At 52.9% G+C, this 17,258-nt stretch overlaps 1 protein-coding gene and 1 long non-coding RNA gene across 2 annotated transcripts in view; one reads left to right on the top strand and one right to left on the bottom strand.

Moving 5' to 3' along the window:
- Positions 1-2,258: 2,258 nt before the first annotated feature.
- Positions 2,259-10,135, bottom strand: EXO5 (exonuclease 5). Its single transcript, XM_029082881.1, has 5 exons — positions 10,023-10,135; positions 7,807-8,084; positions 4,515-4,619; positions 3,406-3,578; positions 2,259-2,765 (listed from the first exon to the last, which is right to left on the bottom strand). Exons 1-5 carry the CDS (start codon positions 10,106-10,108, stop codon positions 2,295-2,297), a joined length of 1,113 nt encoding a protein of 370 aa, XP_028938714.1. The 5' UTR covers positions 10,109-10,135; the 3' UTR covers positions 2,259-2,294.
- Positions 10,136-12,501: 2,366 nt separating this feature from the next.
- LOC114817984 overlaps positions 12,502-17,258 on the top strand; it is a 44,527-nt gene continuing 39,770 nt past the window's right edge. Inside the window, exons 1-2 of the long non-coding RNA XR_005660987.1 lie at positions 12,502-12,561; positions 14,868-15,088. This is a non-coding gene — a long non-coding RNA (uncharacterized LOC114817984). The remainder of the gene's footprint in view (positions 12,562-14,867; positions 15,089-17,258) is intronic.

Below are 17,258 nucleotides of genomic sequence, written 5' to 3'. Positions count from 1 at the left end.
TAGATACAAGGTAGTCAGGCTATCCCACGTGGAGCTCACAGTCTTAATCCCCTTTTTCCAGATGAGGTGACTTGCCCAAGGTCCCACAGCAGACAAGTGGCAGAGCTGGAAGGGAGAAGCTTTTCTTAAGACCCCTAGGGAGTTGATTCCTAAGATGTTGTGGGCAGGGAATGCATCTGTTTATTGTTATACTGTAATATAATAATGTTGGTATTTAAGCGCTTACTATGTGCAGAGCACTGTTCTAAGTGCTGGGGTAGATACAGGGTAATCAGGTCGTCCCCCGTGAGGCTCACAGTTAATCCCCATTTTACAGCTGAGGTAACTGAGGCACAGAGAAGTTAAGTGACTCGCCCACAGTCACACAGCTGACAAGTGGCAGATCTGGGATTAGAACCCATGTCCTGCGACTCCCAAGCCCGGGCTCTTTCCACTGAGCCACGCTGCTTCCTCTCCCAAGCGCTTAGTACAATGAGTAACACAGTAAATGCTCCATAAATAGGATTGACCGAATGGACAAACCAGCTAACCAATCAATAGCATTTATGGAGCGTGTACTTGGTGCAGAGCATTGTACTAGGAACTTGGGGGAGTACAATTGAGTTCGGAGACACAATCATTTCCCTCAAAGAGCTTACAGACCTGCAGGAGAGATGGAGGGTAAAATAATAATAGAGCAGAAAGATTTGAACCCAGGGTTGGGGCGGGGGGGATGGGAATAGACGAAAGCCTTTGTAATTAGAAAGGGCTGAAGTGGCAGTTGGTTGGAGGAAGTAAAATGGGGAAGAGAGATTGAACAAGAAAGGTTTCCTGGAGATGGGACTTCTAGGTGAAGGGGGAGGGAGTTTCAGGAAGGAGGGAGGATGTGAGTAAGAGAGATAAAATCGAGACACTGATTAGGGTGGCTCAAAAGGAATAAAGCTTGTGAGCTGGGGTGTAATGGGAGAGGAGTGAGGATGAATGGGTGTGTGGAGGGCGTTGGGTGGTGTGGATGAGGGGCATGACACATTACCTTAAAGATGGAGGGCAGGGAGTTTCCGTTTCATGCAGAGGCAAACGGAATTATAACAGAAAAAGTTATTTGTTAAGCGCTTATTGTGTGCCAAGCGCTGTTTTAAGCGATGGGTAGATATTCAGTTTGGATAAATCCTTGTCTCGCATGGGGCTAACAGGTTTAGTTCCCATTTAACAGATGAGAGAACGGAGATACTGAGAATTTAAATCTTACCCGAGGTCTCACAACAGAAAAGTGGCGGAGTCAAGATTAGAACCCGGGTCTTCTAACTCCCATGTCTATGCTTTTTCCACTAGGCCTTGCTGCTTCCCATGAGAAATGAGTAACTATTACCCAGGAGAATTCTCTTCATGGCAGCTGTGGCTTAGAGGGTTTTGGCAGGATGACTGTAAGCTTGTTTGGGTATGGACCAGATCTGTTTACTGTTATACTGTACTCTCCCAAGCGCTTAGTACAATGCTCTGCACATGGTAAGCGCTCAATAAATATGATGGAATGAGTGAATAAAAGAGGGTTGCTCATTCATTCCCCTCTGCATGAAGCAGAACTTCCTGCCCACCAAATTTAAGGTCCTTGGTCAGTCTCCTCACCCACCCTGGGCAGGGCCAGGGTGAGAGAGGTGTCCCATGCCCCCTCCTGCAGTCACCATCCCTTGAGTGTCAATCCTGGTCCCTTCTGGACACCTTCTGGACACCCCCCCAACCCCCCAAGTCTTCATCTTGTCTCTGTTCCCCCGGTGGGGAGGTAGACCCCCACCCCTCCAGCGGGAAAGCCAGGCCTAATGCACATGTTTTCTGCTTTGGAAAATAGACCGACATTTTATTGAAAATGTACCACAAGGGCAATGGGGTGGGAGAAGGAGGCCTTTCCTAGAAAAGCCGCTCTGGTCCTCAGGCCCCTGACCCGAAGTTGAGGTATCATACCTGAGAGGGGTCGGGGGGAGACTCCTGCTCCTGGGAGTTGGGGCCGGGGGGACTCAGGTCCCTCTCCATCCCACCACCAGACCAGGGGCCTGCTCCCCAAATGTTGTTTGTGAGGCCAGCATCTAATGAGGTAACGTGGGCCCCTAAATGCCCCCCATCCACTCCATCAGCAACTGGTGGCCCCCTCTGCTGCAGTTCCAATGGGTGGGCGCCCTTGGGTGGCCCTGACCAGGAATGACAGAATCCTTTCCCCTGGCCATTCCCTCCCTGCCCCCTTCTTTCACAGGGCAGGCCACCCCCCACCCTCCCCTCGCCAGGCCTGGCCACCCCCAACCCGGCCCCACCGGTCACTAAGGTCACTTAGGTTTCTTGGCCTTGTGCTCCTGGCCCACGGCCCCACCCCGCCGCCTCCAATCGCAGACTTCCGCGTAGTCACACGTCCGGCACTTCCAGGCCTCCTCCACGTCCACCCCGCGCGGCTCCCGCTGCCCCTTCCAGTAGGCCACGCAGTCCCGCGCCCGGGCCCGCACCCGGCGCTCCTCGAAGGCCACCAGCTCGGCCCCCAGGGCGGCCCCGCTCTCCTGGTGGCTGTACTCGAGCTGCAGGCGGTCGATGCGCGGGAGGTCCGACAGGGTCAGGCGCAGAAAGGCCAGCTCCGCCAGCTCGCCCAGGGTGGCCGCCGCCGCGGCGAAGCCGCTCTTGCGGGCCACGTCCTGGACCTGGGGGCTGAGGGGCTGCTCCGGTCGCAGCTGGACGTGGCGGATGAGGCTGTCGGGCGTCACCTGCCCCCGCACCATCGCGTCAAAGAGGTATTTGTACAAGCGGACCTGGGGGAGGGGCGGGAGGTAGGAAATAACCAAAGAATCTCCTGACATCCCCCCTCCTGCTTCCCCTCAAGCAGGGTGGAACACCTGGGCCCAGGGAAAGGGAGATTACCTCCCGCTCCCTCTTCCCATCATGCACACAGAGCACCCGGGGCCCAGGGGAGACACCACAAGCGCTTAGTACTGTGCTCTGCACATAATAAGTGCTCAATAAATACGATTAATTGACGTCAAGCCCCGGGGGAGAACCTGGGCCCTGACGAAGTCCCCATTCCCACCTGCTCCCATCTGCTCCCACCCAACTCGACCCAAGCCACGAGGCCCAGGCGATCCCCACCCCACTCAGCAGAACGGCTCGATAATAAGAATTACTGTGGTATTTACCAAGCGTTTACTCTGTGCCGAGCACTGTGCTAAGGAATGGGGTAGATACGTCAGATGGGACCCAGTGCCTGCCCTTAAGGGGGAGGGAGAGCGGGGATTGAAAACCCATTTTAGAGTTGAGGAAACTGAGTCCCAGAGAAATGACTTGTCCAACCGCTGGGTGGTTTACCTCGGGGGGGCTGGCGTTGAGGACCCCCCGGGGGGCTCTGGAACACCCCTGGGTGGCACCGGAGGAAGCCGGCCCGGCCCCTCTGCCTACCTGGAAGCGGTCCTTGTCCTTCTGAGCGGCCAGGGGCAGCTGCGGCCGGCTGCGGGTTTTCAGCTCCGTCAGCTCCAGTTCCCCCTTGGGGGTGTAGTGTAGCTCATCGATCACCCCGACCAGAAACACGCCCTCCACCTCCCCGAATACCGGGAACTCCCGGATGCGGCCCCCTGCCGGAGCAAACAAACCCTCCTCTCAGGGACTGGCGGGTCTACTTCTCCCAGCCCTTTCCCGAGGCCGCTCCTGCCCCACCCCCCACGGTCCACACAAGCAGATCGGGGGCCGCCGTCCACGGATCCTGGATCTCGGCCCCGGAAAAGACCGGAGAAAAGGGAACGTTGCCCTGAAATCCTCCAGGAAAGTAACCCTGGGAACCCACGGTCAGACCCTGACTGCCCCCGCCTCGGTTCAACCAAGCTTTCCTCGGGGCGCCAAGATTGGACCCCCTGAGCCCCGCCGGCAGTCCAGTGGACACAACCTGGCTCTGGGAACTAGGACACCTGGGTTCTGTTCACAGTTCCTCAGGGGGCTGACTGGGCTTGGGGAAGACGACACGGACACTTTGCGACGCCCCAGCTGGCACGATGGGCAGGGGTGAGGGAGAACGAGTGGGGCTGTGCCAGCCACAAGCACTAGAATCAACTCCTCCGTGCAAGTCTCGATCCTGGAGTTTCAGGATGGAGGCTCTTACGGCGTTCCTGACAGAAAGCCCCGCTCCATCCACCAGCCCCCTGCTGGGGACGTCACCTACAGATGAATCAGCCGATCGCCGGTGCCGTGGAGGCTCCGCGGGATAACGGGAAGGTTCTTAAACCCACCGTTAGGGTGGGGGTTCACTGGGGGGACCCTCGCGGCTTCAGAAGAGGAATGGGCGAGGACGGCTCCACGGGAGGGAGATGAGGCCTTTGGGGGACCCCGGAAGCGCTTCCACACGTCCCTGGGAAACAGTCGAGTGGCCAAGGATGAGATGCGACTGGGCAAGAAGGAAAAGAGGTGAAGGAAGCTGAGCGTTCCCTGCCAAGACTGGCGTCCGTCTGGAAATCCCAACAGCTGACCAAAGGCACCAGAAGCCTAGCCCAGTCCAGCCTCAGTGCTCTCTCCCTTACCTGACTGCAGGACCGGGATCATCGTCAGGATATTCAGGAGTTTGATGGCCCAGGAGTCTTCCGCCGTGGCTGTGGGGACGGTCATGATGTCATGGACTTCCAGCTCTGAAAGGGGACACGAGCTCTGGCCATCAGCTTCCTCCCCTCTTGGAGATGGAGACCCTCCCCGCCACTCCCCACCCATGCCCAGACCTCCAGTTTCCTATCAAGGGCTGCCGGGACCCTGTTCACCTCCAAAGACAAGATAACCTTCGCTGGACAGGCCGGAGAGTCCAGGTGAGAGATTAGTCAATTGAGTTATGGACCACCTACTGTGTTTAAGAGCACTGTGCTAAGCACTTGGGAGAATACAACAGACGTAAAAGACACGATTCCTGCCCTCAGAGAGCTTTCAAAGAGTCCTGGTTAATTTATGAGAAGCAGCATGGTCTAGTGGATAGGGCCTGGGAGTCGGAAGGTCATGGGTTCGAATTCCACTTCACTACCTGTCTGCTGTGTGATCTCGGGCAAGTCACTTCACTTCTCTGTGCCTTAGTTCCCTCATCTGTGAAATGGGAGTTACGACTGTAGGACAGGGACTTTCTTGTATCTACCCCAGCGCTTAGAACGGTGCCCGCCTGTTAAGCACTTAACAAATACCGTAATTATTATCATTACTATTTCTTCTTTTCTACCTACCCAAAATAACTCCTTTAAGAATTAATGCTGAGCGGGGTGGGGGATGGAGAAGGAGGGCAGGGGGGCCTAGTGGAAAGAACCTACCGAGAAAGAACCTCCACTCTACCGAGACTGCTCTCTCTAAGGTCACCCGTGACCTCCTTCTTGCCAAATCCAATGGCTCCTACTCCATTCTAATCCTCCTTGACCTCTCTGCTGCCTTTGACACTGTCGCCCATCCCCTCCTCCTCCATACCTTATCTCACCTTGGCTTCACGGACTCTGTCCTCTCCCGGTTCTCCTCTTACCTCTCTGGCCGGTCATTCTCGGTCTCCTTCGCCGGAGCCTCCTCCCCCTCCCATCCTCTAACTGTTGGAGTTCCTCAAGGGTCAGTTCTTGGCCCTCTTCTGTTCTCCATTTACACTGGCTCCCTCGGTGAACTCATCCGCTCTCACGGCTTTGACTACCATCTCTACGCAGATGACACGCAGATCTACATCTCCGCCCCTGTCCTCTCCCCCTCCCTTCGGGCTCGCGTCTCCTCCCGCCTCCGGGACGTCTCCACCCGGATGTCGGCCCGCCACCTAAAACTCAACATGAGCGAGACTGAGCTCCTCATCTTCCCTCCCAGACCCGGTCCTCTCCCAGACTTCTCTATCACTGTGGTTGGCACGACCATCCTTCCCGTCTCTCGGGCCCGCAATCTCGGTGTCATCCTTGACTCGTCCCTCTCGTTCACCCCACGCATCCTATCCATTACCGAGACCTGCCGGTTTCACCTCTACAATATCGCCGAGATCCACCCTTTCCTCTCCACCCAAACGGCTACCTTACTGTTACGGGCTCTCGTTATATCCCGGCTAGACTACCGTGTCAGCCTTCTCTCTGACCTCCCTTCCTCCTCTCTCGCCCCGCTCCGGTCTATTCTTCACTCCGCCGCCCGGCTCATCTTCCCGCAGAAACGATCTGGGCGTGTCACTCCCCTTCTTAAACAACTCCAGGGGTTGCCTATCGACCTCCGCTCCAAACAAAAACTCCTCACTCTAGGCTTCGAGGCTCTCCGTCACCTTGCCCCTTCCTACCTCTCCTCCCTCCTCTCATTCTACCGCCCACCCCGCACGCTCCGCTCCTCCGCCGCCCACCTCCTCACCGTCCCTCGGTCTCGCCTATCCCGCCGTCGACCCCCGGGTCGCGTCCTCCCGCGGTCCCGGAACGCCCTCCCTCCTCACCTCCGCCAAACTGATTCTCTTTCCCTCTTCGAAACCCTACTTAAAAATCACCTCCTCCAAGAGGCGTTCCCAGACTGAGCTCCCCTTCCCCCTCTACTCCCTCTGCCATCCCCCCTTTACCTCTCCGCAGCTAAAGCCTCATTTTCCCCTTTTCCCTCTGCTCCTCCACCTCTCCCTTCCCATCCCCACAGCACCGTACTCGTCCGCTCAACTGTATATATTTTCGTTACCCTATTTATTTTGTTAATGAATTGTACATCGCCTCGATTCTATTTAGTCGCCATCGGTTTTTACGAGACGTTCTTCCCCTTGACGCTGTTTATCGCCATCGTTCTCGTCTGTCCGTCTCCCCCGATTAGACCGAAAGCCCGTCAAACGGCAGGGACCGTCTCTATCTGTTGCCGACTTGTTCATCCCAAGCGCTTAGTACAGTGCTCTGCACATAGTAAGCGCTCAATAAATACTATTGAATGAATGAATGAAGAACCTGGGGCTGGGAGTGAGAAGAACTGGGTTCTTGTCCCATTTCTGCCACTGTTTTGCCGCGTAGAAGTCACTCAACCTCTCTCGACCTCAGTTTCCTCATCTGTAAAATGGGGAAGAGGGCAGCCTCTCTGCTTAGCTTTAGGACTGTGAGCCCCATGTGGCATAGGAGCTGTGTCCAATCTAATCCTCTTGTGTTGGCTCCATTGCTTGGCCCATAGTGGGAGCTTAAGAACACCTCTAACCAAGTACACAGGACAATTATCACCCAGTAGATGTGGCTCCATGTCACCAGAACTTTGGGGAGGGCTCACGCATTACCCGGGATCCCCTCACCGCCATCACGCCCAGCACCGTGGGAGGGAAGACTGCTGCTTTATCTATCAATCAATGGAATTTACAGAGAGCCTACTGTATGCCTGGCACTGTACCTTGAAAAAATACAATATGATAGTCAAGAAGCACGGGAAGCAGCATGACCTACTGGAAAGAGACCAGGCCTGGAAGTCAGAGGACCTGAGTTCTAATGCTGACTCTGTCACTTGTCAACCGGGTGACCTTGGAGAAGTCATTTAACTTCTTTGTGCCTCAGTTCTCCTCTATAAAATGGGGATTCAATACCTATTCTCCTACTTGGACTGTGATCCCTATGTGGGACCTGATTATCTTGTAACTACCCCAGCGCTTAGTACAGTGCTTAGCAAATATCACACAGGAGGTGCTTAACAAATACTGCAATCATTCGAAATCACAGGGAGGGGAAAAGCAGAGTGTAAGGAGGAAATACTACCGATGATATAAGTCTCCGGCAGGCTCAGGTTGCTTCCCGCCCGCTGCTCTGATTCCTAGCGGGAGACGTCAAGGGTCACCGACCCCAAGCGGTCCCAGTTCCGGCCCAGGGACCGGGCTTCCCGGACTCTCACCTCTGGCCAGGTGGAGGCTGGCTCCCAGGTCCATCACGGCTGCTTTCTCGGGAGCCTGGAGTCCAGGGAGCTCCTTGCTGAACACCATCTGTCGCTCGCACCAGCTCTGGCTGGTCAGGTCGGTGACCCACAGGTAGCGGAGCCGGAGCCTCTCCAGCGGCGTCTGGACGTCCGCCCCCCGCTTCCGCTCCGGGCCCCCCGGCGGGCCGGTTTCCTGTCCCGGATTTCCTGTGGATGTCCCAGGTAGGTTCTGTGAGGAGCTGAGTTGCTCCGAGTCTCTGAAAACACAACAGGTAGAAGCAGCATGGCGTAGCGGATAGAGCACGGGCCTGGGAGTCAGAAGATCATGGGTTCTAATCCTGACTCCGCCACTTGTCTGCTGTGTGACCTTGGCCAAGTCACTTCACTTCTCTGGGCCTCAGTTACCTCATCTTTAAATGGGGATTGAGACTGTAAGCCCCACAAGGGACGGGGCTGTGTCCAACTCGATTTGCTTGTATCCATCCCAGAGTTTAGTACAGTGCCTGGCATGTAGTAAGCACACAATAAATACCATGATTATTATTATTATTATTGACAGGTGCCATCTCGAATGTACCAGAAACTACGTGGGGTCATCTGGGGTCCAGAACTCAGGCCCATCGAGCCTCCCGTTGTCTCAGTGACAAGGAACCAGAGGAACCGGCCTGATTTCCTTGGTGAGAACTTGTTTTTCCATAACAGTAATGTTTTCTGGGACGCCAGGTCACTGCGGGGTCTATTGGAAAATGGTTGTGTCTGGCCAGATGACCTATCATCCAACCCAGGGCTTAGCACAGTGCTTGGAACAGAGTTCAACAGATACACCAATTACTATTACTATTACGAGCACGGGACCGGGAGTCGGGAGACCTGGGTTCTAATTTCAGCTCTGTCGCTATCCTGCTTTGTGGCCTTAGGGAAGTGACATGACCTCTCTGGGCCTCGGTTTCCTCATCTGTAAAATGAGGACGGCACACCACCTCTACGTCCCTGAGCTCTAATTCCATTTCGGCCACTGTCCTGCTGTGGGACCTTAGGCAATTCACAACCCCTCCGGACCTCAGTTTTCTCATCTGTAAAATGGGGTTGATACCCGGTCTTCTTCCTGTTCAGACCGTGAGCTTCCGGTGGGACCGGGCCCGTGTCCGATCTCACTATTCCGATTCTTCCCCGGTGCTCAGTGCGGTGTTTGCTACGAACTAAATATTTAATAAGTGCCATCGATATTAATTATCACTATTATTACATCACACCAAACTCCCTTAATGTGACCATTGGTGCCCTCTGGAGGGGAAGATTCTGGCAATGCAGAGGGCATTATGTTTATAGGAGATAAAATCCCAGACAGGGCAACTGAGGCGGGTGGGGGGGGGTCTTCTGGACTGATTCTCCTGTCCACTTTGGAGATTCCCAGGGCCCGCTCGGCTCTTGTTGCTGTGGATTCCACAGAGATTCCTGGAAGACGATGGAGGCGTGTGGCTCATGGTAAGCGCTCGATAATTATCATGGACCGACTGAGGTGTGTGCAGACAGGTTACTTACAATATGTGGGCACGAGACACCGTCCTATGTGCAATGAACCCTTTACCCTGAGAGAAAAAAAAAGTCACCGGAGGAAACACAAGGCAAAGAGGAAGCTAAGTGTCTTCCCCCACTTTTCCGGACCCTTCCCCTCCTCTTCATCTTGTCTGTCGCTTTCCTTCTCCTTGGCAACTGCCAGATTTCACTTGCTACCCCCCCCGCCCCAGGTGATTTACCCTTTACTCTCAGACACCCCCAGAGGGAAAGGGTGCACAGATATAAACGTGCAGGCCCTCCAAGGGGGTTGCATGGGTGCAAACACACACACACAGAGTCTCTTTCTCTCCCCCACCCCCTCCCTCCTGAGCTGTAGGGCAGTGGACAGGAGGTGGCTGGCACTGAAACAAAAACCTCTGCTGTTCCCAGCCTGACCCGGAAGAAGAGGCTGCACTGAAGTCCAGCTGCATCCCTGCCGGGGGGCACAGGAGGTAGGGACGGAGGGGGGCTAGGGAGGGAAGAAGGGGGTGGGGCAGGCAGGCAGGCAAGTAGGAGGGAAGTGGGGGGCAGGTAGGGAGACGGGGGAGGGGATGGGGCAGGGTGGGAGGGCAGATTGGGCCTGCATCCCCAGGGGTCCCTGCCCCCCTGGGCCGAGGGGAGACCCTCCTCACCCTTACCCCGGCTCCTCCAGGTCCAGGAACTCCGAGTCGCTTATGTCCGAGTAGTCCGCCGCCTCCTCCCGCTCCCGGCCGGCCCCCGCCATCGCCCCCCGCCCCCAACACCGGGCGGAAGGGGACGGCTCCACCATCGCCTCCTTCCTCCTCCTCCTCCTCCTCCTCTCCTCTCCCCTTGTCCCCTCCCCTTTCTCCTTCACCCTCCCGGCCTTTCCTCCTCTTCCTCCTCCCCATCTATCCATCCCTCCCCTTGCTCCTCCCCCCTCCCTCCTTTCCTCTCCCTCCTCTCTCCCTTCTCTCTCCCATCTTCCTTCCATTCCCTGGCCCATCTCCCCTCCTGTTTTCTCCTTCCTCCCTCCTCTCTCCCACCCTCCCTCCATCTCCCCTCCTGTTTTCTCCTTCCACTCTCCCACCCTCCTTCCATCCCTTGGCCCATCTCTCTTGATGCTTTCTCCTTCTTCCCTCCCACCCTCCTTCCGTCCCCCGGTCCATCTGCCCTCCTGCTTTCTCCTTCTCCTCTTGCCCATGTCTCCCCCCACCCCCATCTCTCCCCCTCTCCGGAGACCCCTCGCCGGAGACCCAGGTCTCTGGCCCTGTTGCTGGACAGAACCGAGCAGGGCAGGGCAACCTCAGCCTACAGCCCAGAGACCCCCACCCCAACAAGGATCTGACTGGTCATTTGAGTGCACCCCCATAAATCACCATCAGCCATCCTTCCCCCCACCCAACCCCTCTCGAGAATTCCAAGTCATTCTCATACCAGCCAGCTGGGGTGAGGGATTACTGGGAAGAGCCATCCGATCAATCAATCAGTAATTATAATGGTGGTATTTGTTAAGTGATTACTTGTGCCAGGCACTGCACTAAGTGCAGAGGTAAACACAAGGTAACCAAGTTGGACATACTCCCTGTCCCACATGAGGCTCCCAGCCTAAGTAGGAGGGAGAACAGGCATTGAATCCCCATTTCACAGCTGAGGAAACTGAGGTACTGAGAAGTTAAGTGACTTGCCTAAAATCACAGAAGAGGTAGGTGGCAGAGCAGGGATTAGAACCCAGATCCTCTCAGTCCAGGCTGGGGTTCTCCATCCACTAGGCACGCTGCTTCCTTCCCATCCTTTCTTCACTGTTTCACCCTTCTTCCCCACACCCATTTGTGCCAAAGTAACGGCACCTCTGCTGACTGAACATCAGTGATTGGAAAAGAAAACACACTCTGAGATGGATTTTCATCTTCTGTTCCAATTTATATGTGTCCGTCAGTGAATTTCTTTAAGGCCTTGCCTGATTTATTTTGGCCCTTTCTCCTGGAGGTTGGGTGCTTACCTGTGGAGCTAGTTTACGCCACCTTTCTCAACCCAACCCTTCCCCACAGACAGTCAGTCACGTCTTGGGGAAGACTGCCACCGCGAGGAAACTGAAGTCCAGTTCTGTCTCTCTCCCAGAAGGCCAAAGAAAAGAGCGCTCACCTCCCAAATAGTCTCCCACCTCTCTCAAAGGACATTCGTCTTCCCGGACGGGGACCGTAAGCAATCCTCGAATTAGAAATTATTAGATCATTTATCTCCGCAAACCTGGGAAAAGGTATAAATCGTCCAGCTGCCACTCCATTCATATTCTGGGCCACCTCAGAGAAGGAAAATCAGGAGACAAATTGGAGCAGAGGTTGCTGACTCTCTCGACCCGGCAGATATAAAGCACCTCTCCGTGAGAAAGATTAGCAGTTCCCTGCTGCCTCGCCCAAGTGCCCGAAGAGGAGTGGGAGATTTAGATGCGGTCCTCTGAAAAATTTATGGAATTATGACAGCGAGAAATATCAAAGGCATCCCCCTTTGACAAGAAGAAGTAAAGTTTGATAGGAAGAGATCAGCCTGTGGAGAAGTGACATCTAGGCCAGATCGTCCACAATTTCCAGCAGGATAGTGAAATATTTCCTTCTTAGTGGCACACTGTTGTACCTCTGCGGTAATTCTCCCCACACACAGATCATTCCTGGACAGGGAATCAAAGTGCCCAAGAAACTCAAGGGAGACGCAGGTTCGATGGAGAACACACAGTGTGCACAGTGTTTGGCACATAGTACGGACTTAACAAATGCCCCAATTGTAGGAGAAGCAGCGTGGCTCAGCGGAAAGAGCACGGGCTGGGGGTTCAGAGGTCGTGGGTTCTAATCCAGGCTCCGCCTCATGTCAGCTCTGTGACTTTGGGCAAGAAACTTAACTTCTCTGTGTCTCGTCTGTAAAATGGGGATTAAGACTGTGAACCCCATGTGGGACAACCTGATTACCTTGTTTGTCCCCCAGTGCTTAGTGCTTGGCACATAGTAAGCGCTTAACAAATGCCATCATTATTTTTACTATTGTTATTATTATCATCATTTTGCTCGTTTTCAGCAAAGAATGAAGTTATGATTTTATTACGGTTTTGTGATCTCCCGGTGGACACTCGAGGGTGCTGTTCGAGTACAAATGGAAAATCTTCGCTCGTCTCAGCCGGAGAGCAGTTTCATAAGGAGAAAAATCCACTGTTACATCAATTGAAAGGTTCTGGAATTGAAAGAGGAAAAATACTGGGGTTTTACATTTAATATTAATAATAACTGTAGTATTGTTTAAGCGCTTACTATGTGCCAAGCACTGTACTAAGTCCCGGAGTAGATACAAGATAATCAGATCCCACATGGGGCTCATAGCCTATGTAGGAGGGGGAACAGGTTTTGAATCCATATTAGGCAGATGAGGGAACTGAGGCAGATAGAAGCTAAGTGACTTGCCCAAGGTCACACAGCAGACAAGTGATAGAGATGGGATTAGAACCCGTATCCTCTGACTCCCAAACCTGCACTCTAGTCTTTAGGTCATGCTGCTTCTCAATCCATCGGTAGCACTTACTGAGGGCCTACTCTGTGCATAGCACTGCCCTGAGCACTTGGGAGAGTACAATAGAGTAAATAGACTCGGACCCTCAAGGAGTTCACAACTAGTAGGGGAGAAAGGCCCTGAAATAAATTCCAGGTAGGGGGAAAGCCCATAATTTAAAAACCTGTGTGAGTTCTGCGGTGGGGGGGGAGGGGGATGTGCCCAAGTACTTAAGGGTGAAGACTTAGATGCATGGACCTGGGAGTCAGGAGGACCTGGGTTCTAATCCCAGTTTCACGCCTTGTCTGCTCTGTGACTTTGGGCAACTAATTTCACTTCTCTGGGCCTCAGTTACCTCATCTGTAAAATGGGGATTTTGTAAAATATGGGAACTGGACTGGAGCCAACCTAATTAGCTGGCATCTACCCCAGCACTTAGTATGGTGCCTGGTACATTGTAGGCGCTTAACAAATAACATTAAAAAAAGTGGAAGATCTCTTCCTTTTTGTTGTGCTGCAGAAGTCCTGGGCCAGTAGCTGGAGACGTGGGGAGGAGCTAGCAGGGTCTCTTTGCATCAGTAGCCAGTCTTCAGTGCTCAGAGTCTGATTCTGAGGAACCATTGAGTGTGTACAGATGAACTGCTTTAATAGTGACTGATGAATTGTTCGAGGGTGAAGTTTAGGGCTTATAGAGAAGAGGCTTTCTTTTTCTGGCTAAATTCCTTTATTAACTTAATGAGTTTGGCTGCATTCCTGGAAGCGAAACCGCCATTTGGTGCCATAGCTTCAGCTTTGGAGAGCGTATGTCATTAAGCTAGGAAGCCACAGAAACACACACTACCCGTAAACAGGTCCGTGTTGGAACTGTTCACGCGCTTTCACCTTTCCCAAGGTTATCTCAGTCCACCCGCCTTTCCATGGTCACCGGGTCAATGAATCGATGCGAAGGCAGGGTCTGGGGAAATGGAGAATGAAGCGATTGCCTGGAGAGTTCGGTAAACACGGATTGTTACCGGAAAAATTCATGGCAAAAGCTTTCTTGTCCCTCGCCTAGCAGGGTGATTTCCCCCCCAGATTACCTCGGTAACTGCCTCAATTCCCAGTTGTACCGCCATTTGCCTGGGGGAACGTAATAATAGTGGAGGAAGAAGTAATGGTGCTTTTAGTGGTGGAATTCCTAGGATAGTGGTGGACGTCCTAAAAGTAATCGGGATAGTTGAGGTATTAGTGATGGTAAGAGAACTGCTGGCAGAAGTAATTGTAGTCCGAGAAGCAATACTAGCGGTAATAGTAGTTACTGGTGATCGTGATAGTATGGTAATAGATTAATAAAGTAACGCAGTAATAGAGAAACAACGTGGCTTAGTAGAAAGAGCCCGGGCTCGGGAGTCAGAGGACATGGGTTCTAATCCCTGCTCCACCCCTTGTCTGCTATGTGACCTTGGGCAAGCTACTTCATTTCTCTTGGCCTCAGTTACCTCATCTTTAAAATGGGGATTAAGACTGTGAGCCCCACGTGGGACAACGTGATTATCTTGTATCTACCCCAGCTCTTAGAACCGTGCTCGGCACATAGTAAGCGCTTAACAAATACCGTAATTATTATTATTCTCTGTGCTTCATTTACCTCATCTGCAAAATGGGGATTGAATCAGTGAGGCCCACGTGGACATCCTGACTGTGAACAGTGCTTGTCACCTAGTAAGCGCTTAACAAATGCCATAATTATTATCGTTATTTAATAGTAGTGACTGTGTCCCACTTGATTTGTTTATATCCACCCCAGTACCTAGAACAATGCTTGACACATAGTAAGCGCTTAACAAATACCACAATTATTATTATTACTGGGAGGGGGAGAGAGAGCACGCAGGTGTGTGTGTGTTTTGGGGAGTAGGTCAAGCCCCCAGCATGTGAGCCTGAAAGCAGTAAGTGCTTAGTAAATACGATTGAGTGAATGAATAAATGATCCATTTTCTTTCCATTTTCAGGCCCTGCTCAGCACCTGGCAGTTTGTCTCAGCAGCCACACGGGGACAGCATCAACTAAGAGAAAAAACAGCTTTTTTTTTTAAGATTTGGCCGCCGGGAGGCGAGGGATGAAAGCTGTCCAAGGTTGCGATTCAAAAGGCCAAACCCAACATTTCCCAATGCAAGGCGGACAATCCGGATGGCCTGGGCCAAGGACCCCGGACCCTGGGAGCCAATCATTGGTATTTATTGAGGGTTTACTACGTGCAGATGCATCCCTCCTTGGTGGAGTGTGGCTCGGAAGCTGGTTTACGGGTGCTGAAACTGTGCCCGGGGATAATGATAACTGTGGTGTCTGAGGTACTTGTTAAGCGCTTACTATGTGCCAAGCGCTGAACTAAGTGCTGGAGTAGATCCAAGATCATTAGATCCCAAGTGGGGCTCACGGTCTAAGAAGAAGAGAGCACAGGTATTGAATCCCCATTTCGTAGATGAGAGAACTGAGGTACAGAGAGGTGAAGCGATGACCTTGTATTCTCCCCAGGCCTTAGCAGTACGGCTCTTAGCACACAGTAAGTCCTTCAGAAAGCCCGTTTATACTCACGGAGCTGCGCTTACCATTTCACTTCAGCCCCTCTTCCGTCCACTCAGTCCGGCAGGAGGCTGGGCCGAGCAGGATGATGAGGGTGGGCTGAGCAGGGAATGAGGCCGGGCTGAGCTGGGGGACTGACTTCCCGTGTGGGGCTCACAGTTTTAATCCCCAATTTCCAGATGAGGTGACTGAGGCACCGAGAAGTGAAGTCACTTGCCCTGCTCACAGTCTAAAAGGGGGGAAACAGACATCAATACAAATAAATAAAATAACAGATATATTATAGATGTTATTATATATATATGTGCTGTGGAGCTGGGGAGGGAGGGAGAGAGCAAAGGGAATGGGAGATGAGGAAAAGTGGGGCTTAGACTGGGAAGTCCTATTGGAGGAGAGGGGCCTCAATAAGCCTTTGAAACTGGGGAGAGTAAGGGAGGACCCCCCAAAGCCAGACAAGTTTGCCGTCGGGACCCTAAATCCACAGATTACTTGTGCTGATGACCAAGAAAATAACTCACTCCTAGTTCATTGAATCCCGCCCCCCCGCCATAAAAACAATGTACGCCTTGGGCGTTGCTTGGGGCGACAAGATATTTTTACAAGATTTAGAATGTGAAATCATCAGTTTCTGAGGGATGTGGGAGAATCACGAAAGACAGGAAGAGGAGTTGTGCTCTCCACTGAGCTCCTGGTTAGAAATCTGGAGGGGAAAGGATGGTAATCAATGCGTGTGTCTGTAAATCGAAATGGAAGGCCCCGTTGCTGGACGGGGTCCAGGGGTTCGTGTGTGACAATCATTTTGACTAGGGTTTTACTAATCAGGCTGCCCCAGGGGAAGCCAAAAATGGATTTCGGATTATGTATTTCATTCCAACGTCTGCCGATCACGGCGTTGTGGTTGAACCTCGGGCTGGGCCACCGGCAGGGACGTTTGCTGGGGAAACGTGGCATGGGGTTGCTTCCCTGAGGGCCCCCCGAAAATATCCACTTGGGTCCCTGGAATTCGGCGATAGTGGCAGGAGAGCTGGGGCTTGGTTTTGGCTGGAAGTAATAGGGGAGAAGGAGAAGTTGCTGGTTCAGAACCTCTCTGACCCTCAGCCTCTGAAGTAAAGCGACCAATCCATCAAGCAATCGTATTTATTGAGAGCTTACTGTGTGCAGAGCATGGTACTAAGCGCTTGGGCAGAGTTGGTAGACCCAATCCCAGCCCCAAATAAGCTTAGAGTCTAGAGGGCAAGACAGACGTTAATATAAAGGAATAAATTACGGATATGGATGTAAGAGCTGTGGGACTGAGGGAGGGGCAGATAAAGGGAGCCAATCAGGGTGACACAGAAGGAAGTGGGAAAAGAGGAAATAAGGACTTAGATGGGGAAGGCCTCCTGGAGGAGATGTGCCTTCAGGAAGACTTTGAAGATGGAGAGTAATTGTCCGTCGGCTCTGTAGGCCCAGCCATGACAAGCAACAAGATCTGGGTTCTAATCCGTCTGCCGGCTCTGTGATCTTGGGCCAAGTTACTTAACCTCTCTGAGCCTCAGTTTCCTCAGCTATGAAATGGGGATAAAATACCTGCTCTCCCTCCCTCTCCCTCCCTCTTAGACTGGGAGCCCGGATCTGATCCGGTTGCCTTGTATCTACCCTAGCGGTTAGTACAATGCTTGGCACATAGTAAGGGCGTAGTAAAGACCATCCTGATTATTAGAGAGGAACTTTCAGCATTAACACTTGAACCTTTACTAGTTGTGCATGAAAAGCAGTGAGGCTTAGGGAAAAGAGCACAGACCTGGGAAACCAGAAGACCTGAGTCTTCCAGCTCTGCT

This window comes from Ornithorhynchus anatinus, chromosome 17, assembly GCF_004115215.2.
Source record: "Ornithorhynchus anatinus isolate Pmale09 chromosome 17, mOrnAna1.pri.v4, whole genome shotgun sequence".
Taxonomy (NCBI): domain Eukaryota; kingdom Metazoa; phylum Chordata; class Mammalia; order Monotremata; family Ornithorhynchidae; genus Ornithorhynchus; species Ornithorhynchus anatinus.
Note: the sequence above shows the minus strand (reverse complement) of the source record. Positions and strands in the feature narration are given on the sequence as shown.

Bases quoted from the DNA above. Each gene is read 5' to 3' on its own strand.
- EXO5 (XM_029082881.1), bottom strand. From the start codon at position 10,108: ATGGCGGGGGCCGGCCGGGAGCGGGAGGAGGCGGCGGACTACTCGGAC. The intron at 4,620-7,806 runs GTGAGAGTCCGG...GTCCCCTTTCAG, and splicing joins CAGCCTCCACCTGGCCAGAG to AGCTGGAAGTCCATGACATC. The intron at 2,766-3,405 runs GTAGGCAGAGGG...CCCCTCCCCCAG, and splicing joins AGGACAAGGACCGCTTCCAG to GTCCGCTTGTACAAATACCT.